Here is a 23237-nt window from a genome sequence, read left to right on the forward strand (position 1 = left end):
CATAGCTCCTCGGGGCCGGTCTGCGCTTCTGATACCCCCCAAGACTCGGTCTAACGTTCCTGAGGCTTTCATGACTCGCTTCGCTAGCATCCAGGCCCTATCTATCCGCTTGCGCTGGTGGTCTCGTCTATGTTGTTTGGATCTGCAAGCTATATGTCCAGGATCCACCTGAGTCGCTGTCAGTGGTCTCATCGGTATCATTGTTACAGTCCTCGATTGAACTCCACTAGGCCGTTAAAGCCACCACGCTCGTGGAATTCTGTCTCCAATGTGCTCGCGCTCACTGCTTGCCGTTGGGGAAACGCCCCCAATGCTAGAGGCAGGGCAAAAATGCTGGTCGTTAAAATTAGACCAAGATTCGCCGGTAGCACCATCCTCGGTCGCTGCTTGAGCCAGTCGGTATTCTGTAGTCGCACTAGGATGAGTGGCGGAAGGACCATGATGGGGGTAGCATTCAGCACACGGCTGATGGCAGTTTCTCCAACTGCCAAGGTCGCTGCCTTCTTGCTCCTGCCTAGACTTGATACCTCCTTGCCAGACTTCTCGCGCTCGAGCTTTTCCGCCTCTGATTGTACGGGAAATATGTCAATTCCACGACGGATCTCGTCACCCCGCATGAGGAAGACATTCAGTGCGCCAGCAGAAGCAACGGCTGCAAACGGGACTAACCTTCCCAAAATCATCTTGGTGTTTGGTGAGACACGCTTGAGGCGTGGCACAACGGCGTTAAGACCCAAGGCCACGGAACACGAGGCGGAAACGGCGGCCAGATAGTTCTTTACCAGGTCCGAGGTGGACATAGCATCGGACTTGTTGGCGTTGGCATTGTTGATGGCAACATTGAGCGACTGATTGGTGATTTGCCAGAATAGAATACCACGCGTCCCCAGATTGGGAGTTAGCATGCCGGCTGTGACGATCAGGTTGGAGATGACAAAGCAAGACATGCGGAAGGGGAGAAAAACCGGATGTCCGGTATCTGCAAGCAGGGCTTGTCAGTAGCGGCAAAGGTACGATACGAGTGATCAAAACAGTTAGTGCTGTGCGAGGTGTGTGGCGGTGTACCTGGATGGAGGGTTGAATCAACCGTCTTCTTCGCTTGCCATAATTCGGGTGTCATGTGCTTGGCCGCACCAGTCTTGTAGGAGGTGACGAGTTGTTTCGCATGCTCGAGGCCGGCGGACGAAACGAATAGGGTGCTGTCCAGGTGTAGATGTTAGCCTCGGGATGTGGGCCATTGGACGAAGTTTCTAGCAGAGAGAGGCGTTGTACCTTCTCTTTCGCTGTCTCACCTTGGGTCTGCTATCTGCGCAGACTGCTTCACGCGGCCCCAGTATGTAGAGAGGTCGTATTGGGAGGCCGGGAGGTCACGCGAACCGGGAAGAGAGGCCGACATGGCCGCGGTGAGATGTCAGAGATCGGTGACGAGTGTCCAGCAGCGAGGACTGGGTGGTTTGGCTAGGCACAGCAGAACCTCGAATAATGCCAAATGGCTGGAAGCGCCATGCACACCTTGGTGTCACCCAAAGATTGCGCCTGATCCGATGGCGTGTGTGTAGCCGTTGTAGAGCGCAGGCAAAGCAGGCAGAGTTGTGGTCGGATGCAAAAATGCTCCGCAGGGAAGTCGCCGGTGAACGCTATCTCCTTAAGTCCGGTCATGAGCTACAAGATGGAGAAGATGCGAAGTCGCCTGTTATCAAGTCTACGATGCTCTCCTCTAGCTCGACAATATTATGTAAGTTATGAGCACCGGGGATGTTCTAGTGCTTCCGTGGAGGACAAATTCGCGTTTATGACCCGATTGAGGTCGACTCCCCTCGATCTTGGGACAAGACTTACCACCACACGACGCTCGGCCGTTGTCCCTGCCCTGTCCCTTCTTCGCTTACTTTTTCCAGCCCCGTGGTAAGGCTACTAGTTTAGAGAAACAAGCCTTTAGCAGCGGCCATGCCAACCAATATTTGGGACAGGGCCCGGAACAGATCGACCTCGTACGTTTCGTTTTAACCTTCAGCCGGTATGAATCGCCCCCACTCTTGCGTCCCTGACATGCCTAGTGTACATGCTCCTTCAAGTATGGGCGGTGGCCACTCTCGACCGGTAGTCTAGCGCGTTCTTCGGGGAGTCTTTGTCCGACTCAATGCACTCCTTATGTCGCTGTTGTCGAACAGGCAGCGAGACTCCAGCGACGGGGCCAGACACTCCATGTCATATATCGCTCTTGCCGGTGCCAGGATGGACTATTGCAGCGAGTCCTCGATATTCAAGCATGCCCGACACCTTCCCCCACAGAAGGGATGCAGTTCAGCTTTGTCAATGTCACAGGTCCAAAGAAGACTCGGAGAGAGGCGCATCTAGAGTTGGCGGAAATTCGATCTCACAACACACGACTAATACACCAACGCAGGAGGAAGCAGACACAAGAGACACGCAGTGTTTCGCGAGGAAAGGCACAGTCGACTTACTCGGCACAATCTCCGCGCACGACGACATCTCCAGAAGCGGAGCCTAGATCACCAGAACCTGCAGAGGGTCTAATTGCTCTGCAGCAGATACCTGCCTCCAAACATGACCCCCTACAGCACCTGTCAGGGTCGTCCGACCCTTTTGATGCATTCGGAAACATCCAAGTCACGCCTGAGATGAACAGCTTACTAGGGTTCATGCGCCATGAATACCTGCCTTGTATCTTCATTACACCCATGGCACTAAAGCTCTGTGGCCAGAAGTCGTACACGTCTCAGATGATCGAGCAAGAGCTGGTTCCCGGTGCTCCGTTGATCAAACGTGAATTCTATAGGGCGATGGTGAATCCCAAAAATGCTCCCGGATGGATTGCGAGCCGAATTCCTATTGTTTTCAGTATGCTACCACAGTCCAGCTGCGAGCAGTTCGAAAATGTCGCTGCTCAGGTTCGCCTGCAGAGCTTCAAGCAACTGAGAGAAGACCTCGCACTACAGGAGCAGACCGGTACCTCGGACATTTCACTCGTTATCCAGATTGTGCATATGTTCAAGTCTGGTTTGATGGAGAACCAACCAGACAGCGCACGCGTTCACGCGTGGGCACTAAGGCGTATAGGTGACATCGTTTCTGATGATCCGTACCTGGCCTTGGATCTATTCTGCACGCTGATGTACACCGATGCCGACTATGCCATCAGCAACATGCGCTATACGCTGCTCGACTACGACCACTGGCTTAACCAGCAACTGGAGCCATATTGGCAGAGGATCGAAGTAGCTCTGCCAGATATCGGCAACGCTTATGAAGAAGTGGATGAGTCGGTGGGTTTTCCTAAAGTCCGCGGAGCACTTGTACGACTGCGGCGAACCCTCGCCATTGCCAACATGGGGATCGATATGACCGTCCAAGAGAACCAGGCGCGTGTTGTATACATCTACCGATGGGCTGCAAATCGGACACATCATGATTCGGCACAGCTGAATGACCACTACCATAATATGATGGCGTCGATACCAACCGCCGACCCGGAAGAGGAGACCACACGACATGGAGAGGCCGCTCTGACGCTTGCAACGCTGTATTGCATCAGGAAGTACATGCATACGGCTATCTACAGAGGCGTTGACATTAGAGATGTCTCTCACGTCATCATTCCGCGGCTCAGGGACGCTATTGCTAAGACTCTCCTTACCGCCTCACTCCCGCAGCCATGGCAATACCAAAAGGCACTTTTCTGGGCACTTTACTGTGGCGCACACTACGAGGAAAGCCTTCGCCGCGGTCTGGCAAAGCCCTGCGATCCGCCTACGGACGGCTGGTTCGGTCAAATGCTGGTGACAGTGGCGACTCAGATGAATGTTCTGCGCTGGAACGATGCGCAGGAACACCTAGAGAAGATCGTCTATTCAGACCTTCTTGCCCCAACTGGAGCCGAATGGTTCGAACAGCTAATGACACCTGTCGTTCCGAGCGAACTTGTACAGGGGCGAAGGATCGACCTCAGTTGGCAGGAGCCGTATACTGTCAGACGAAAGGCTGGAGAATAGAAAGCGTGCTTAAAACCGGGTCGGAATTGTTCGACTTTGGCTGTGTAGAATATAGATACCCTTTATGATAGCGTGCTCTTTGCCATCATGACCTTGAAGTTCACTACTGCCAAAACGGCCCTTCATTCACCACCCACAACTATGTTCTACTCATAATCTCCTGTGCCAGCGTTTGCGCCGCAGTTGGCTGCACATGTCGCTTTCTTGTGTTCTGCTCTCACCCAATGACAGCCTGCATCTGCAGCCCACACGGAACTTTCGGCCAACTCCGCCTGATGCCTTACGGAACACGCGAACTTCGATATGATCCTTGCCCCTCTCATCCGCAACATCAAACACAGCACGTGAGCACCACTTGCCAGTATTCAAGTCAAAACAGACCTCGCTGCATGCTTAGGTTCTACTCACACCGTTCGTACCTGCAACATCCATCAATTCCACACTCTCCTGTACGTCATGGCGCCGCCAAACGGCAAAGGCCCCGCCGCCAATGCAGACCCAGAAGATTCTGACAACGAGTCAATCACTTCTATTCAAGAATACGAACTGGACAATGGCATTCCTCAGCCGGAGGACCCCTTCATAGCCAAGTACCTCGCTGGCCGACAGGCACTGATACAGCAGGAAAAGCGTCTCCGCCACGATGTCGCTTTCCGCCGCTCTATGACACCGCTCGCACGCCAGGCCAGTAAAATCCTCGCCGCCATCCGGAAACGCGAGTTACGTGATGTCTGGACGAACGAGTTTGAGGAGAGCCTGATGGACGCTAACGGCGGCAACCTGTACCCTGGCATGATGTTTGCGCTTGGGCGGGACAGGATGGAGGCGACGGATGTGTGGAAGTGTATTGAGGGGATGCCGAAAGGGGCGTTGTTGCATGCGCATTTGGACGCCATGATTGACATAGGGTGGTTGGTCGATCAGGGGTTGGCGGAGCGGGGCTTGTGTCTGGTTGCAGCGCAAGGGTTGAGCAGTAAAGAGCGGAGAGAGAGCGACTATGTTGAGGTGCGATACTATCCTGAGGACGAGGTCAAGCAGCTGGCCAGGAAGGGTGATGAGGGTAACATCTGGTCAGAACGATATGTGGCAGGTACGCCGCTACCGATCAGAGAGGCCCAGAGGATGTTCCCAGACAGCGAGACGACCTTCAAGAAGTGGGTGGTCAGCAGGTGCACCGTTACCGCGGAAGAAAGTCTTATGCATCACCACGGGTTGGATGCCGTGTGGCGGAAGTTTCAGCGCTGTTTTGTCACGATTGGGCAGTTTTTGTTCTACGAGCCGATCTTTCGGAGAGCCATGCAGAGATTACTCGGACAGCTGGCGGCAGACGGCATCATGTATGTGGATTTCAGGGTGGCGTTCAAGTTCCCATGGCGAGGGGAGAAGAGGCAGAAGGATGATGGCGGGAATTATGAAGGCTTTTTCACGGCGTTTGGAGAAGAGATTGAGAAGTTCAAAAAGTCGGAGCATGTGAGATCATTCAAGGGGGCCAGGATGATCTGGACGGTGGTTAGGAGGTCTGACACGAGGGAGATCGCCGAGTCGATGAAGGAGTGCGTGCGGATAAAAAAGAAGTTCCCACGGCTGCTTTGTGGCTTTGATTTTGTTGCGCAAGAGGACAAGGGCAGAACGCTGGCCGATCTGACACCATTGGTCTTCTGGTTCAGAAAGCAATGCATGGAGGCGGGCGTCGACATACCATTCTTCTTTCATGCGGGTGAGTGCCTTGGCGATGGCGACAGCACTGACAACAACCTCTTCGATGCTATCCTACTCGGCACACGGCGGATAGGACACGGCTACTCTCTCTACAAGCACCCACTATTGATCGACATGGTCAAGGAAAAGAAGATTCTGATCGAGAGTTGCCCTGTATCGAACGAGATTCTCCGGCTATCGAGCTCAATACTGGGCCATTCACTACCTGCCCTACTATCGAGAGGGGTATCGGTTTCGCTCAACAACGACGATCCGGCCATCCTCGGGCACGGCAAGAATGGCCTCAGCCACGATTTCTGGCAGTCATATATGGCGTTTGAGAACATGGGTTTGGAAGGCTTGGGCACTATGGCTGAAAACTCGCTCAAGTGGTGTGCGGTGGAGGATCAGAAGACGCCAGAATGGATCAAGGGCATCAACGACGGCTACATGGGCAAGACAGCTAAAGCTCAAATGCTCAAGGAGTGGCGGCGAGAGTTCGAGAAATGGTGCCAGTGGATCGTTATGGAGTACGCGCTGGAGGCCGAGGACAGCGATGAGGCCGAGGATGAAGATGACGACGATGACGATGACGACGAAGAATCTGATGATGAATAAAGAGGAGATGATGGACATACGCACAGACAAGCTGGGATGGCTGATATGATGCGAGCATTTCCAGCAATAGGCAGTGGTCTGTATTCACGGCTCAACTTCACTTGTCATACTCCACCGCGGCAGGCGCTCCATTCAACAGGAGATGTTTAGATAGAAACCCTACATTCTTTGTAAAAGAATACGAAGATGCGTTTGCCTTGCCAACGGACGCCTCGAATGCGGTACCCCGAAGCATGATCCCTGTCAGCTGTCACAAGCTTCTGGGCGGTGATGCCATCAATTCCCCGCTTGAGACTCGCCCGCGCCGAACGTTTACGAAGATCGCTGCTTGGTGCCTATTCGTACTTCATCCACGCGACGCCCGAGAACCCCCCTTGTGACTGATTTGCCCGTCTACTCGAGCCACTCGCAGTTGCTCCTGAACGTTTGATACACAGAGAACGCCATCCGTTTCCTCTTTATTCGGGATCGTGCCTGAGCTTCTCTCAGTTCGTCTTGCGTCTGCCCCTCTACCCAGGCGTTACCTGCGGTCAGTGATCTCGATAACCATCGAGCAACAACAGCAATGAATCCTCCTCGCTAAATATTACGCTTCTGCTACAGCCACCATGGCATCCTACTTCACCTCAATCCCTGTATCGATCCCTTACTCGTGGCAGAAGCGGCTACTCCTGTTCGCTCTCAACCGGCTCGATTTCATCGATACCCACGGCCTTGACCTTGATAATCTTGGTGGACTGACATGGGGACGACGCTCTGTGGTCGAGCTCAAAAATGTCCTCATCAAAATCGAGACGCTCGCTGAGCGTGCAAATCTCCCGCCCTCGATTGCGGTCGAAAATGCCTCCATCGCCGTCCTCCGCCTGACCGTTCCCGCCGATTTGAGTACTGATCCCATCAATGTAGAGGTTGAAGGAGTCCGGATTATGGCTAGACTGCGCAAAGATGATTCCCCGCAAGTATCCGGCAAGGGCGCTGATACATCTCCGAGTCACAAGGACAGAGCAAACCGTCCGCGGTTAGCCTCACATCCCACTCATGACCCAGGTGGAAGGTCCCATCGACCTCGCGAAGGCATGCACCTTGAAGTTTCTCACGTTATTCCAACTTCAGAAGATCTGGCAGCCTCGTTCCTCGAGTCAGAGACAAGAGCGGAAAGAGAAGAACTGGAAGCCATCGTTGGATCGCACTCTCAGTTTATGACCGAGTCGGTTTCGTCCGCTTCCTCTGGCAATGAAGACGACACCGGCCTGGGTCTGCCTGCCGGCTTCGCCCTGCCAACCTTTCTGACGAGTTATTTCCAGGGCATTGCTGATCACTTGACCTTGAAAATCACCAACGTGGAGGTGTCCGTACGGCTTGAACTCACCCCTCTAGACGGTGCTGAGAGCGACGAGTCGATCTTCATTATCAGAGTCGACAATTTCGACATAGGTTCTTTAAAGCGACAGGTGGAGGCAGGGGCAGTGTCGAAGCCACCTCGTCGACTTGCCCTTCGAGGCTTACACATCGATCTCGAAGTTGACCAAGACGTTTTCTCGCACCCGAGCTCACCGAGACTCGATCGACAGTCTCTCAAATCTTCGTCGTCTCATCTGCGAGGTTCTGTCGCAAGTGACGAGCAAGACGACCGCTCAGATGCTACTACGACTTCCTTTGCCCCCTTCGCTAGCGACATAGAGCCTCACCCCGCCGGATCTAGGCAACGCCGACCTGCTTTTACCAGTCTTGTGGCTTCTGCATCATCGTCTAGTGCTGATCCCGAACCTAGTGTCTCCTCGCTCGCCTCCTCGCCTGGAATTGCTTCACCTGATCGTCAGTCACAGCTCTTGCCAACAGCCAGCCGTCTGGGCGCTTCCTCTGAGATCGACAACTTGGTTCAGGCGCAGTACCAGGAGAGTAGTTCGATGGACACCAGTGATGGTCTGGGAATTGGTCTCCGCAGCAACGATCTGACGGAATCGACACTGTTTACTCATGAAGAAGCTGAAAGCATGTACATGAGTGCTGTCAGCCAAGCATCGTCTCAAGCTGGATCATTGCGGCAAATGCCTGGCGCATGGGATTGGTCGAACGATCTGCCAACTCATGTTGAGGAGTCTGTTGAACAAAGTCCACAAATGGCACAAGATGATCAACTCCCCAGGCATTCCACAGAGAAAGAACCCTCGCCGGATTTCCAGGCTGACTCCAGGTTGGAGCGCCCTTTCGCGAATCACGAGGACCGTTCGGATTCAATGCACGCTGCCGAGACCGATGCACCAGAAGTCCCAACCCCAACAGTATCCCATGCAGTGCTGTCTAGAGCCCCAGAAAGTCTCCCAGAGGCATTGTCTGTGTCAAAATCAAACACTGTTCGGCTTGCCTCCCTGGAGAGTCTTACGATTGTCATTCCCGAGCAGAAGCTTGCTGATGCGACTGAGACTTCTCGTCCACGTACCTATCCCCGCCATGAAGCACGCAAAGAGGTTCGGCAGTCTACCTATTCTTCCACCTTGTCGACATCAAGACTTCCGACTCAGCCTTTAGCCAGTAAACCCGCCTCTTCTGCTCCAAATAAGACCAGCACGTATCTAGAGACTGGTCAGTTGAGAATGGACGTGGACTTGGGGATTTGCAAGCTGCTGGTTCGAATTGCGGGCAACATCTTGAAAATGCTGCCGCCCCGAGATGGATCTGCCGAACAGCAAGCGCCACCGTCTAGCTCAATTGAGCAACACCTCCTTCCGAATATCAAGCTAGGGGAAATGTTGTTCAATTTTCATGAAGGGCGCAGCCTTAGAGCTTCTTTAGGGCAATCAGAATGCCCGAACAAGCTGGAAGATGCCCTTCTGTCGCTCTCATTGAAAGGACTCGAGCTTGTGAACGAAGACACAGTCCTCCGTCGACTGATGGTATCGAGCATCAAGATCCGTCACGCAGCGCAAGACGTGATGTGGTTTGTGGAGACGGTCAATGTTCGCGAGTCCATTGCTAGCAGTGCCATGCTGAAACCTCATGATTTAACCTTGACCATGGACGGTGAGCGAACGGAAGTATTCATAAAGCCCGTCCACGTGGTTGTCGATCTGCTGCTTGTCGACGATGTCTTGAGCCGCGGTGGTGGACTTGACTCGCTTCTGGATCTGGGCAATTCGATCATGTCGACTCACAACAGCATCACACCTCCGAAACAAACAAGTCCGAAACTCCAACAGCGGACCGTGCGATTCAACACGCCTGACCACTCGAGGCCGCGCTCGGGTAGTGAGCCCTCATCTGGCCTGGGTAAGCTTAACATACGCGTCGGCGGATCTATCATCGATCTCGTTGGCTCAGCGGCGTCGATACAGGTGAAGACCTCGGCCATCAAATTTGTTCTTCGGCCCGCTGCAGCACGAGTTGTAGTAGACGGCGCGATGATTGAAGGACCAATCCTGGATGGCGCAAAAGCTCCCACTCCAATCTTCATCAAGGTGAAGGCTCTTGAGCTAGTCTACTGCGATGTGCCTGAGGAAGGGGATCTCGACAGGTTGCTATCACTTATCACCCCATCGAACGACAAGTATGATAAAGATGACGATATCATGGTCGATACACTTCTCAATCAGCGTCGTAAAGCTGGTGTGCTCCACCTGGAGGTCGCCGATGTCCAGCTTGATGTTCAAGGCTTTGAATGGCAACAGCACATTGCCAAATTGTCGGACGAGCTAGCAAAGTTATCTTCCGTTACCAAGTACCTGCCGGAGGACGACAGACCAGGGCTCCTAACGTTTGCTCTTCTGCAGAAGTTTGGACTCCGTTTTGCAATTCATGAAAGCTTCGGTCCTCTTTTCTTCAAGGCTGAGCTTCTAGAAGGAGCGCATATTGCTATGCCGGCCCTCACAGCAGCCCAGGTCTCAAGCTGGTCTCTGGCTCGTAACAAGGATGATTTACTCATTGGTGAGGTACTGGCCCAGAATGATGTAATGAGCCCACCGATGCTGATGTGCCGCTTTATTGCTGGTGAGATGGAGCCTACCGTTCGAATAAAGCTCACGAATACTTCCGTGGAGTACAAAGTAACCACTCTGATGGCCATCACGGACCTTCTCGAGAAACTTGATCTCAGTTCCAGGCATACACCCAAAGACTCCTCTCAGCCACTCAGTCCAGCTTCATCTCGGAGCAGTGAAGTCCCAGACTTTGCAAGGAAGGTCAAGGTTTCACTCGTCCTTAGAGATTCAGCTGCTGCTTTGTACCCACTAGGCAGCTCGGCAAAAGGTCTTTTCATTCTGACCGACACGACAGTGAGCTATGAGTCTCAGAAAAGGGGCCCAAAGATCTCGTTGGATATGAAGAAAGCATCCCTTTTGATTATCAATTCCACAGTAACTCTTGGAGCTGGCGTTGGCAACGCAGATGAGAAGCTGTATTTTGACCAGAACGATCAGATTCAGAAATTGACGAAGCTTGGTTATGTGCCAGTGGCGTCATTGACCTCTGTTACGGCTGCGGTCAATGTTGTTGAGCAAGCGCACGAACCACGGCAGCGTATCGACGTCGAACTCAACAAGGCGCTCCTGTTCATGGAAACGTGTGCAGATTCGACCCAGACTTTGGGCCAGATACTGGGCGCTCTCTCGCCTCCTTCAGCCCCGTCAAAGGATGCTCAGTACCGGACTGAAGTCATTCCGATCGAGAACTTGCTTGCTTCTTTCACCGGCAATGCATTCGTTTCCGAAGCTGGCCGTGAGCTCGGTATGGATGCTTCTCAGATCTCTGCTGCGCTGAGTCATAGTTTGCAAAACGAAAGTACGGCAGAATCTGGTCTCCTCGGCGGGGTTTATGAGGAGGATACAGAGGCCGCTATGGAAGACAGCTACATTTCGGACATGGCTAGCTCAATAGCCTCCTCATCGATCCACATCGCACCCGTCGATGTGACTGCGCCTGATCCAGATGACCTTGCCCAGAGCGTGATGGTACATAGCATGCTTGACTTCAGAGAAGACCATTTTACGCAGAAACCAAGTGATGGAAGCACTGCACACCGTTGGAACTCAGCGAAGAACACGTATGAGCTCGCCAATGAAGCTGCTGATCAGAAGTCCCCCCTCACAGTCAAAGCTAGGAACTTCCATATCATCTGGAATCTGTTCGATGGATACGACTGGCAGGGGACGAGGGACACAATATCACAAGCCGTTCGGAACATTGAGGAGAAGGCCATGTCCAAACGGCCCGGCACCAAATCTCCAGGCATAGAAGAGGACGATGACGACGTAATAGGAGACGTGCTCTTCAACTCGATCTACATAAGCATTCCAGCGAACAAGGACCCACGGGATCTAACTAGTGCTATTAACCATGACATCGATGACATGGTGAGCGAGACAGGCAGCTATGCGACGTCAACCACTGTAACAGCAACGCCCTCACGTCAAGTTCGTCGGCAATCAGGTCTGCGCCCTCGACCGAAAAAGCTCAAGTTGAGCCGGAGCAAGAATCACAAGATCTCGTTCGAGTTGCAGGGCCTGGTGGTCGACTTCATCGCCTTCCCGTCAAGCAGTGGAGAAGTGCAGAGTTCGATTGATGTTAGAGTGCACAAACTCGAGGTTTTCGACAATGTTCCGACATCGACGTGGAAGAAGTTTGCTACATATCTGCACGAAGCCGGTGAGCGCGAAGTTGACAAAAGCATGGTCCACATCGAGATGCTCAACGTTAAACCCGTGCCAGACCTTGCCGCATCCGAGATTGTCATGAAGGTAACGGTGCTACCGCTAAGACTTCATGTCGACCAAGATGCGCTTGACTTCATGACGAGGTTCTTTGAGTTCAAAGACGAAAGCGATACAGCGCCATCAACACCCTCTACGCCGCCTTTCATCCAGCGCGTTGAAGTCAACCCAGTCAAACTCCAGCTTGACTACAAGCCGAAGAAGGTTGACTACGCAGGTTTACGCTCAGGCCGAACAACTGAGTTCATGAACTTTATGATACTAGAAAGAACCAATATCGTGCTGCGCCGGGTGATTCTGTACGGAGTCTCGGGCTTCGACAGAATGGGCATCACACTGAATAACATCTGGTCACCAGATGTGCGCCGTAACCAGCTGCCCACAGTCCTTGCTGGCCTGGCTCCTGTGCGCCCTCTTGTTGATGTTGCAAGCGGGGTACGTGAGCTTATAGCCGTGCCGATCCGCGAATACCAGAAGGATGGACGGCTGGTGCGAAGTATTCAGAAGGGTGCTGCTGCCTTTGCAAAAACGACCGCGACGGAGCTTGTCAATCTTGGTGCGAAACTAGCTGTAGGGACGCAGCAGGTGCTCCAGAACACGGAAGGCGTGCTGGTGGCTAATGAAAAAGAGATGGACACGGATGAAGAGGCCACAAAACAGATTTCGCTGTATGCAGATCAGCCAGTTGGCATTGTGCAAGGCCTCAGAGGCGCATACGCCAGCCTTGAGCGAGACTTACTTCTTGCTAGAGACGCCATTGTTGCTGTCCCCGGAGAAGTGATGGCTAGCGGCACGGCAGCTGGTGCAGCAAGAGCTGTGCTGAAGCAGAGCCCCACCATCATCCTACGCCCAGCTATCGGTGCCACAAAAGCTGTTGGTCAGACGTTGATGGGCGCGGGTAATGCTCTGGACAAGCGGAATCTGAGGAGGATTGAAGACGTGAGTGCTCGCCATCCCTTGTCCTGTCGAGTTGACATACTAAGTCCTGGCAGAAATACAAGCGTCACTGATCGACGAGTCTAGCGTCTAGCAGCCCTGGCCATGCCCAGCTTTAGACATGCACCACTGGGCGGAGAAAGAGATCACTGCATTTGGAGTTCTATGCCGATTCAAGTTTCCATAGGGAGGAGCATGAGCGTTGGCACGGGCCATGAGGCATCATCACGACAGGTTAACGAGCATCTTCGACATTGTGACCGGCGTTTAGTTAGCATTCCCCCACCATTCTCTTCTTCTTCCTGCAGATACGACGATACCCCGCCGCGCTACTCAGAGAATGAAATATCGGACTAAACCTGTTTCGAAGAGATTTTTGGTCTCGCTCTTCTTACCTGGGTGTAGTAGATACGTGCAGTGCCATGAAGGCCAACAACTGAGTCAGAACACCAAAAAGCGACACGAGTGGCTTTCAGTTCTCCACAGGCCAGAAATCCATTCCTGCCCTGGCCGTGCGGAGATGGTCGCGCCATCATATCTGTTGTGATCATGGAACATTGCCAAAGTGAACACTCGTTAGGTTCGTGGGCAGCAACTGAATCAAGATCGTTAAGCGAATAAATGGGGGGAAAGGCTTTCACGCTTAATCGAGGCCCTTTTTTCAGGTGAAAGGGAAAGTGTGTCGAGATGAGCCATTGATATCCGTGGATGTAATAAGTGCGGATAGCTCTTTGAGAAGGCTCGTCTGATTTAACTTGACATTTTGCTCTGCTCTTCACCGTATAGTGTGTGTGTATCGTCGACCCTATCATGTAAGTTTCGTATATAAACGTTTCAGCGCGAATTAGAAATTGCCGCCACCGTCCCGGGCAAAACCGAGGCGCGGAGGTGAGGGCGCCCAGACGCGAACATCACTAGTAGTATATGTCTGCCGTGCTGATGGGCAGACACACGGTGTGTACCGAGGCTGAGGGGCTTCCCTCACACGGCCTCCACGTGGCCCTTGTCGGCGCGTTTCTCGTCACCGCCGCGGTTCGTCAGCGTGTCGGGGCTGTCGTCCCTGCCGCCATCATCATGGGGGTGTGCGGCTTTAGTGTCCGCCACCGAATCGGGAAGGGCCTCGTCCTCGGGCTTGTAGAAGAGCTGTTGTTGGGGCGAAGGGCATTTTGTCAGCGCTTTGCTTCCAGACATCATTTGCGAGGCCTCGAAGGCATTGCAGATGTTGTGGATGGTGGGGAAAGGGGCAGGGCGAAGGGAAAGATTCAGGGAAGGACTTACGCCATCGATATCTTCCAGGCTATAGTTGCTGGTCTCCGGATAGAACTTCCAGACGATGAAGACGAAGCTGTAGGACAGGACCGCGAAGAAAAGGTAGGTGCCCCATTTCAGGCGGTTGATGAACACGGGGGCAATCATGACGACGAAGAAATTCCACATCCAGTGCGCGGCGACGGAGATGGAGATGCCGCGGGTGCGGGCTTCGAGGGGGAGGATTTCGGGGCCATAGACCTGAGGAGTGGTTAGTTGATTTCTGTGCCGGGCAGCCTGCCAAATGAGGTTGACGGCTTTGTCTGGTTGCCCCGACGCTTGATGAAACTGGACATGCCAGATAAAGGAAACAGTGATTGACTCACCCATGGAACAACATTGACTGGCATCCAGTTAGCACTCCGACAACCATGAAAGGGAAGTGTGAAGTTCAAGAACGTACTTGTGCCGCCAAAGATCAACATCCAGAGGAAAAAGAAGCCCACAGCGGCAGAAGAACTCGCTTCACGCTCTGGCGCTAGCAATCCTGCCGCACAGGTCATACAAATACCAAGGCCAAGGCAGCCCCATATCATGGTCTTTCTGCGCCCCATACGGTCAAGAGCCAGGGCCGGACCAATGCAACCGATGACGAACATGATCTGAACGCAGCCCCCGAGGATCTGAGCTGTACGAGCATCCTGGCCGACATTCTGCACAAGGAGAGTCGGGATGTAGTAGACGATGAGATTGGGGCCGACCATCTGGTTCATGAAAAGTCCAAAATAGGCGAGCATGACCCTGCGCCGAGTGTGCAGCTTGTCCTTTCTGAAGAGGGCACGGTGGCTCTGAACAGCAGATTCCTGCGCCAAAGCATGCTTGATGTTGCGGATTTCGTGTTGAATGTATTCATCGTCTTCTGGGAGGTCGAAGACCTCGCAAAGGACTTCGATGGCCTCCCGTTCGCGGCCCCTTTTGAAGAGCCATCTTGGAGATTCTGGCAATCCGAATATCAAAATCGTCACGATGATGGCGAAAACGAGTTGGAAGGCAATTGGGAACCGCCAGGAGACTGATCCCGTGGTGTAGGACATCCCAAAATCGAGCCAGTAGGAGAAGACAATCCCGACGCCTATAAACATCACTTCTTGGGAGACGAGACGACCACGCTTTTCGGCTCGGCAGAGTTCTGATTGATACGTCGGCACAGTCGAGCTGTCGATACCAGTTCCAAGCCCAGTGATGACACGTCCGACAACGAGATGTGCAACAGAATAAGCTGAGGCTTGGAGGGTAGCACCAATGAAAACGAAACCCTATATTGTTATAAGACTGGCGCTGAGAGGACTTCGGTGGGTATTCACTTACCATGGCGAGCCACATCGACCATCGACGTCCTAGTCGATCTCCAGTGAAGAAATTGAGTATACAGCCTCCCAAAGCGCCGAGGCAGTAGCAGGAAACCAGAGCACCGGTCTCGGTGTCATTCTTCACAAAGTCAGCGTAGATCAGAGCCGCCTGATGCCGAAGATACCCACTGGGTGGTTGAATTGGTCGAGCCAGTTCTCCATCTGAAGGATGCCGCCGAATACGCCTTGATCGTATCTGCAGGGGTGAATGAGCAAATACTCTACCAAATCCTACCGGCTCTCGGATTTCTCAAGGGATCTCAACGTACCCAAAGAAGAGGAATGCTGCTAAGCATACCGTGGCGATACCCTGGCGAAGGGGTCGTCCTGCCTTGAACCAGTACTTGCCCATGATGAATGTATGGCGACGCGGGGCTTTATAGGTAATGGAGACAAGGAGTTATCTATTCTCGATAAGTACACTTGCAGAACCGCACGCGCGTGGCGAAAATCGCAAACACTGAGAGTCTCCAAGAACCAGTCCTGGTGGGTGAACAGGATCAAGAAGTTATGTATTCCCAAAGTTGGAGCTAGAGATTGCCAAATTTGTGGCATGACCGAGGGTACAGACATCGGTGTGACTCCGTTGATCTGCGGAGTGCACGTTGTGTGGATCGACGGTTGCGGCAACGCAATGTCAGCCACTGGTGTCATTGGTGTTGGCTAACCAGGGGTACCCTCCGAAGATGGGGCTCTCAGGCGGAAATGGGGTTCGTTAGCTTCGATGCCCCGTATTTTGGAGATGCGGAGAGGTGGTTGTTCGTTCTTGGCTTTTCTTCGCCTCAAGACGGTCTGTTTCGTTTGATTGGGGACATGACGTTTTGGAGTGCTCTACTCGCCGGGCTGCCGCTAATGGTATTGAACGGATTACCGTGACGAGCAAGCCGGCCAAGGATGGCGAAGCACATCAAGGAGCCAGGATATGCTGTGGTGCCAATATTCTGCGCTGGCTTGGCGAGAGGTGCTGCCCTTATCGATACTGCGGCGAGGAAGCTGCGCAAGGCTGTACGGCGGGTCCAGGGCTGGCTGTCTCACCTGCTCCGTGACGCTGGCATAATACAGCTTCAGCGTGTTGCTAATGCTGAGTACCATATGCTGCACGACTTCGCGTCGAGGCCCGCTCCGGCTTACGGCACAGCGACAGAATTCCGCCTCGGTAGTTGTACGTCAAGCGGAATGCGCTCCCAACCCTAGTTCTCGGATGTTGGCTTAGGGTGATCCGTGGAGAATGGCCGAGTGAGACGCGATGAATACAACATATGTGAGGGATGCAGTCGAGCCCCGATCAATTCAGGTCGCGCCTCTTAGAGCCATTACGCCCAGTATCTGGGCCTCGAGCTGATTCCGATCGCTACGTGACGGTTGTACGCCGTTTGCTGGCTTGTTGGAGGCCGGGACAGGTAGTTTGTACACCCTCCGAATCCGTGCAAGATCACTGCACTCAGCTAGGGAATCATCGACGAGTTGAACCTCCTGCGCTTTGACTGCAGTGGATAGATGCGCCTGAATTGTCTCCAGGTTGACGTCTGGCGTGGTAGTGACCTTGACCACGATCAAGTCCTTGGTGTCAGCGCTGATGCCAAACCTGCGGAAGGCTTCGCCGATCTGCTCGGGTTAGACAGGAGAAGCAATTTGAGTAAGTCGTGGCTCACGTTATTATTTGGGCTTAAAGAGAAGACGATCTCAGAATGAACGTTGCGGGACTTGAGGCGGTCATGAAGGTAATCGTTCAAAGCACGAAAGGTAGCAGCAAGCACTTGATTTCGCGAGACGACCTACCATTCTCAGTGGAGCACTTTTGCTGCTGGGGGCCAGACATACCATGCTCGCATCGATGAATGCATATTCGAAATCCGTGTTCCCCGCTAATAGCTGGTCGCGAAGGAAGGCGGCGTTCTCGAGCTCCGTATAGAGGGCAACATACACCGCCAGCTCCGGCGGAATATGGGCCAGAGACACCTGTTCGACCATGATGACTTCGATGCGAATCTGTGAGAACGTTTCTGGAGACTTCGATTTGTGCCACACAGAACTGGTCAGCACGGAGCTAAGTCACAAAAGGACTAGCGCCTGCTCTACATCATCGAGCGGCGACGCAGCCACGCAGCTACACATTTGCCTGCTCGTCGACGGTCTCTTCTTCTTTCTTCCCCTACGTTGTCCATCACAGTCAAGCCATCGTCGCAGCCATGGCATCCGTCCTGAAGCGGCCGTTCGCGGTCTCTACAGCCTTTAAACAATTCAGCAAGCCCTCTTCCGTCCTCCGAGCCTTCCATTCTTCCCCGCTCAGGTCAAGCTCGCAGAACTTCTTCACCTCCAAGGCCACTGCTCCGGCCGCCAATTCCCTCAAGTCAAACTCAGCAATTCACAGTGTCTTCCGACGAGCGTATCAGACACAGGGTTACCAGTATAACCCAGCGCAATCTGGAAACCTGACCCAGAGATTGCTCTACGGTGGTCTCATGGTGGGTGGCACTATCCTTGCGGCCAATCTGATCTTCAACCGGGAGACGAGGGAAGATGGCGGCATGCCTCCTTTTGAGAGGGAGTACCTCAACCAGACATTTATGCACACTGGGCTCGGTATCGGCATTATCGGCCTTGCCGCACGTACTCTACACACGTCAGGCTGGTCCTATCGCCTGATGGCGACCAACCCTTGGGTCGTTGTGATCGGTGGCTTAGCTGCCTCTATTGGCACCATGTACGGTACTATGCACACTCACCCCGACAAGTAAGTCCACTAGCCATGCGCCTACTGTTTCATACTAACGTTGTGCAGCTACATTCAGAAGTACGCTCTCTGGACTGGTTTCAACGTCACTCAGGCTGCTATCCTCTCTCCTCTTATGTTCATGCATCCCGCAATCCTCGCTCGCGCCGGTCTCTATACGTTGGGTATGATGGGATCTATCGCTTTCGTCGGCGCTACAGCCAAGCAAGAGAAGTACCTGTACCTCGGTGGACCTCTCTTAGCTGGTGTGGCCGTCGTCGCCATTTCAGGGTTTGCGCCACTCGTTCTACCTGCGACCGCCGTCCGAACTCTTGCTTGGTCTGAGAACATCTGGCTGTATGGTGGTCTAGCAGTCTTCGGCGGCTTCACACTGTACGATGTACAGAAAATCCTGCACCATGCGAGAATGAGTGAGCGCGGCTTGGTACGCAAGGATGTTGTGAACGAGTCTGTTAGCCTCGAGCTGGACTTCCTCAACATCTTCATCCGCATGGTCCAAATCCTGGGCATGAGGTCGAACAACAGGAGATAGAAGAGATCATGCATGTACCAACAACAGCGTAATCCAAAAACAACTATGTCAGCCCTACACGGCTTTTCCGAGCATAGCGAGCTACGCTTCATAGCTTAGGGGCAGATAAATGAGATCTATAATTCTCCTCTTCAAAATCATCATGCTATTTTCTTGTCAACTGTAGCATCCCGCGAACACCGGGTGGGTATTCCCAGCACTATCGGACGACACTCCGGTTACCAATCACAACCTCGTAGTATCGTAAAATCATTAAGAACGGCCGGCAGCTCCTAGACACGAGATCATTTTCGTAGATCGTCTCTCAGCACAAAACCTCCTGTCAGTCACACCGAACAACCCCCCAGCGGCCGCCCAGCGGCCGCCCAGCACACCACGCCAATACGTCTGAGACCACCATACACCTCACGTCTCCTGTTCGGCCGGGCTCTCCCAGCCCTTCAGCCAGCTCAACAAATTCACCCCCAGCTTCTCAACCACATACCCACCCTCCAGCACCACCAAACTCTTACACTCGCCAACCCCATCTCTCGCCAGCGCCTCCCTCGCCCGCCTCGCAATCCCCTCATAATCCTCCGTCGCAATGCGAAACTTCCCAATCGGATCCGTCTCATACGTATCAAAGCCCAGACTCACCACCACAAACGCGGGCTTGTACTCCCTGATCCTCTGCACTGCCAGCGCCAATTTGTCGAGATACGCATCGACGCTCGCGTCCACGGGCAGGGGTAAATTGACGTTGAAGCCCTCGCCGGCGCCGATGCCGACTTCGGATTCCGCGCCGGTGTAGTAGGGGAATTCATCCTGGCCGTGGATGCTGACGTACAGGACCGAGGGATCGGCGTAGTAGAGCTCCTGCGTGCCGTTGCCGTGGTGGAAGTCGAGGTCGAGGACGGCGACGCGCGTGTCGGGGTGCTGCTGCGTCGTGCGGTACGTGCTAATGGCGACGGCGACGTTGTTGATGTAGCAGTAGCCGCCGGCGCGGGCGCCGTCGCAGTGGTGGCCCGGCGGGCGGCAGAGCGTTAGGAGTGTGTTTAGGGGAGGCGGCGCCGGGCCCGCTGTAGTCTCATCTTGGAGGACCGGAGTAGGATACTTTGGAGGGAACAAGGTCTGCACGCCTTGGTAGGCCAGGTTGGCGGAGGCGATGGTGCTGGCCCATGTGTCCTTCATGATTCCTGAAGACATGTCAAAGGCGTAGAAGCCAGCGCGCGCGTAGATGTCGCGCGGCGGCTGGGGATTGACGTTGTAGTTGGCGATCGAGGTCGGGAAGCGCCAGCATTCGGGCAGGATGGAGCCGTCGGCAGGCACGAGGTCATGGTCGCGCCAGTCGGAGAAGACAGTCTCGAGGTGCTGCAGGTAGCCGGTGTCATGGTTGGCTGTGATGGTTGTGAGGAGCGCCTTCTTGGCGGAAGAAGGGAGGTTGGTGTAGCTGAGGTGGTGAACGTCGTGCAGAGGCGAAGGCTCGAGCGTCGCTAGAATGGACTTGAGGCGCTCGGGGCTTTCGTGGGCCGGGATGGCTGCGGCACCGATGAACTCAACCGTGGAGTGGAGGAGGCAGTCGGGGTCGTGGAGGACGAGCATTTTTGGACTGATGGTGGAAAGTGCGCTGGAGTTGATGGGGGATGTTTAATTAATGGAAGAATGCAACAAATGGCCGCCCGGGTATATAAAGCTTATAGAACAATTAGCAGACCAACAAATCTATCACGGCCCATGGTGACTGCTGCTACCCGTTGAGACCCTGCTCTAGATGTAAACCGTGTCTGAATCGGTGGTAGAAGTGATATTATTCTGTTTGCATTGTGCGAACCCGACAATTTGGGGCTGAGGTCGCATTGCGGGGATCGACGGACTTCGCTTAGAGCCTCGGCCCGTATGCTAGGCTCGAGCAGCATTACATATTAGGGTTTGTAGAGGTGAAAGGTCGCGGAGAGGGCTGACGAAAGATGTAGTCGCCAGTGACTGGACCACCTAAGGAGAACCTGTGCGGGTGCGCAGCGGTATGGGTCATTTGAGGGACTAGCCTGTCAGGCACGAGGTCGCACTCGTTGGCGCCAAAACTTACCTATTCCTCGGAGGCTAGCATTCTGTTGTCGCAGAGCCAGGTTGCGCTGATGAGTGTCCATGACTAATCGCTGCGCAGAGCTCACGAGGTTATTGAGAGTTGTGTTCATCTGACCAAAGAAGGTGGCTTCTAGGGGGAGGATCAGCGCCAATCCAGGAAAACCTCGCGGGGACTTACGATGATAATTGAGTTGTTGGAAGACATTTTCAAGAGGCTGCCCTGACGACATGACAGATGAGATCGTCTCTCTGATGTTGATGTCGTAGTTGTGGACATGCTGGGAGAAGTCCGGATAAGGATCAGGAAGGCCGAGGTCATTGTTGAGCGAGACAGGGACGAAGCCTACCTTCTCCCCGACAGCGGGAGATCGAGGGTTGGGGCTGGATGATTCTGCTTCGGGTGGAACAATGAGAATTGCCGACGGTGGTATTGGACTGGCAGAACCACTCATAGCCGGCGGAAATTCGTTCGAGTGTATTCGCCCTGTCGAAGCTTGGTCGAAGCTCTGGATTGCCTGCATTGTGGAGCCGAATGATGGATCGATATCCTCCGGGCTGATCGTTTGTGAGGCAGCAGGCCAGCACCCCGAAGTATCTTGAGTATGAGTTGGTGATAGATCCATGGCATCATTGTGCTGAATCATGAACATATCATCCTGCGCCAGACCCGTATTGACGTGTAACGAGTTCATGCTTGCACCCATATCCTCATTTGAAGACAACATGTCACCAAACGCTGGGAATTGTTCGTAGGGAACCGTGTTCATCGATGAAGGAGCGGGCGTCGCGCTTCGCGAATGACCCGATTTAGGGAAAGCAACGAGGACTTCGGTATGTTGCTGGCCTGTGTGCGCATCCTGTATCCCCAGGACATGCGCCTGGGGATTGTCCGTGTCCTGATTTGTGAGTACCGCCGGGATAGATGTTTGGTCAGGATTGTGAACGAGGCTTGCGAAATCCATGTCATAGCTGCGATCTTCGAAAACGAGATCATCTGCATGGTGTTCTGTCCGAGGGCTCAAACCGGGACTGGCACTCTGCTGACCGGCAGAACTAGATCTGGACCGCGCCCTACTAGTGCTCGGCGACCGACTGAGCTCACGCCTAGCGAAGCGTCGAAAGTTCCTATCGTCGACGGCGAGGCTGGCTGTATTGCTATACTTGCGCGGCCTTCTTCCCTGCTGGGCGACTTCCACAAGGGTACGGCCTTGGTTCTCGATCTGCTGGATGCGCTCCGAGCGTGGCGTGTACTTGTTGATCTTCCAGAGACTGATCTTGCGCTCCCATTGTCGTGGTGTTGCATAAAAGCCGTGATTGTCAACCATGCATTGGGTGGCCTGCTTGAGAGTCCTGTTCTCGTCTTTGTAGTAGCGCAGAAAGTTCTCGCGCTGAGCTTCCCATTCATAATCCTCATGCTGTTTAGGGTCAATCTCACCCAATTCATCACCCGACGCCATGGCGAGCGTGGGTGAAGTCTGGCAAGGCTAGGTTCAGAATACGTGCAGCCGAGTAGATCTCAGCCTGATGAACGCGATGGGATAGATCCAGGGGAGGGCGGCACGAAAAGTAGGATATAGCACGACAATACCAGAGGGATGAACATGAGAAGAAGAGAAGAAACATGTTAGCCTTGCCGTTGAACGAGAAGTAGGCGATAATTGACGACCGGTGGGTTGCTGGTAGGACACGATCTAGGGCAGGCGGGCATCCGTAGGGCAACTCATGTCCCGTGCATTGCGGCTGAACGCCTAGGCCGAAGTCGTGATCGGACGATTGCTGCGTGACAGGGGTTTGGCGCCACGAAGCTGCAGGTCAACTCGTGGCGTCGAGGTCGATTCCAGGCCGAGAATCGTGTCGTCTTACGAATGTGGCAGAGCCTCCACCTCGAGTCGTGTTGTGCGCTCGCTTCAGACGTTTCTGTATGCCAGCCTATGTCCGCTGGCATGGTGACCAGTAATGGAGCGACGATAGACGGCAGCAGCCCAAATCAAAGCAAATATTTGATGGAGGTGTGTGTACACAGCCGATGGGCTTAGTGAAGAAAGCTTTGGTGGGGTCCAAGTTCGGCGGTATCGTTGTTTGCGGTTGGCTACTCAGACAGGAAGCGTTCGAGCTGTCAAAACGATCGCGCCCGTGGGGCCGACCGTGCCGTCCCAGCACCTTCGCGACCATCTTTCGCCGAGCGCCAGAGCTTTTGGAGATGGGTGCTTTCCTTACTCAAAGTTGCAACATGTCCGAGCCGTGAAACACTCGCATGCGAAGGGCGGCAGCCGCGCGCTGACA

At 53.8% G+C, this 23237-nt stretch overlaps 9 protein-coding genes across 9 annotated transcripts; 4 read left to right on the plus strand and 5 right to left on the minus strand.

Moving 5' to 3' along the window:
* Positions 1–203: 203 nt before the first annotated feature.
* Positions 204–1396, minus strand: HMPREF1541_00972 (uncharacterized protein; the record flags this gene model as incomplete). Its single annotated transcript, XM_008713273.1, has 3 exons — positions 204–979; positions 1066–1199; positions 1293–1396. 3 exons carry the CDS (start codon positions 1394–1396, stop codon positions 204–206), a joined length of 1014 nt encoding a protein of 337 aa, XP_008711495.1.
* Positions 1397–2297: 901 nt separating this feature from the next.
* HMPREF1541_00973 (uncharacterized protein) lies at positions 2298–4013 on the plus strand (the record flags this gene model as incomplete). Its single annotated transcript, XM_008713274.1, has 1 exon — positions 2298–4013. The coding sequence occupies one exon, from the start codon at positions 2298–2300 to the stop codon at positions 4011–4013; it is 1716 nt and encodes a 571-aa protein (XP_008711496.1).
* A 456-nt stretch (positions 4014–4469) lies between these two features.
* HMPREF1541_00974 (uncharacterized protein) lies at positions 4470–6329 on the plus strand (the record flags this gene model as incomplete). Its single annotated transcript, XM_008713275.1, has 1 exon — positions 4470–6329. One exon carries the CDS (start codon positions 4470–4472, stop codon positions 6327–6329), a length of 1860 nt encoding a protein of 619 aa, XP_008711497.1.
* Positions 6330–6937: 608 nt separating this feature from the next.
* Positions 6938–13054, plus strand: HMPREF1541_00975 (uncharacterized protein; the record flags this gene model as incomplete). The annotated part of the gene is made up of 1 exon (XM_008713276.1): positions 6938–13054. One exon carries the CDS (start codon positions 6938–6940, stop codon positions 13052–13054), a length of 6117 nt encoding a protein of 2038 aa, XP_008711498.1.
* An 894-nt stretch (positions 13055–13948) lies between these two features.
* HMPREF1541_00976 (uncharacterized protein) lies at positions 13949–15976 on the minus strand (the record flags this gene model as incomplete). The annotated part of the gene is made up of 6 exons (XM_008713277.1): positions 13949–14476; positions 14602–14618; positions 14679–15531; positions 15584–15703; positions 15754–15820; positions 15894–15976. 6 exons carry the CDS (start codon positions 15974–15976, stop codon positions 13949–13951), a joined length of 1668 nt encoding a protein of 555 aa, XP_008711499.1.
* Positions 15977–16914: 938 nt separating this feature from the next.
* On the minus strand, positions 16915–17595 carry HMPREF1541_00977 (uncharacterized protein; the record flags this gene model as incomplete). Its single annotated transcript, XM_008713278.1, has 3 exons — positions 16915–17229; positions 17277–17399; positions 17446–17595. The coding sequence occupies 3 exons, from the start codon at positions 17593–17595 to the stop codon at positions 16915–16917; spliced, it is 588 nt and encodes a 195-aa protein (XP_008711500.1).
* Positions 17596–17813: 218 nt separating this feature from the next.
* HMPREF1541_00978 (uncharacterized protein) lies at positions 17814–18890 on the plus strand (the record flags this gene model as incomplete). Its single annotated transcript, XM_008713279.1, has 2 exons — positions 17814–18358; positions 18407–18890. 2 exons carry the CDS (start codon positions 17814–17816, stop codon positions 18888–18890), a joined length of 1029 nt encoding a protein of 342 aa, XP_008711501.1.
* A 405-nt stretch (positions 18891–19295) lies between these two features.
* Positions 19296–20471, minus strand: HMPREF1541_00979 (uncharacterized protein; the record flags this gene model as incomplete). Its single annotated transcript, XM_008713280.1, has 1 exon — positions 19296–20471. The coding sequence occupies one exon, from the start codon at positions 20469–20471 to the stop codon at positions 19296–19298; it is 1176 nt and encodes a 391-aa protein (XP_008711502.1).
* A 446-nt stretch (positions 20472–20917) lies between these two features.
* Positions 20918–22411, minus strand: HMPREF1541_00980 (uncharacterized protein; the record flags this gene model as incomplete). Its single annotated transcript, XM_008713281.1, has 1 exon — positions 20918–22411. One exon carries the CDS (start codon positions 22409–22411, stop codon positions 20918–20920), a length of 1494 nt encoding a protein of 497 aa, XP_008711503.1.
* Positions 22412–23237: the final 826 nt, after the last annotated feature.

This window comes from Cyphellophora europaea (assembly GCF_000365145.1).
Source record: "Cyphellophora europaea CBS 101466 unplaced genomic scaffold supercont1.1, whole genome shotgun sequence".
NCBI lineage: Eukaryota > Fungi > Ascomycota > Eurotiomycetes > Chaetothyriales > Cyphellophoraceae > Cyphellophora > Cyphellophora europaea.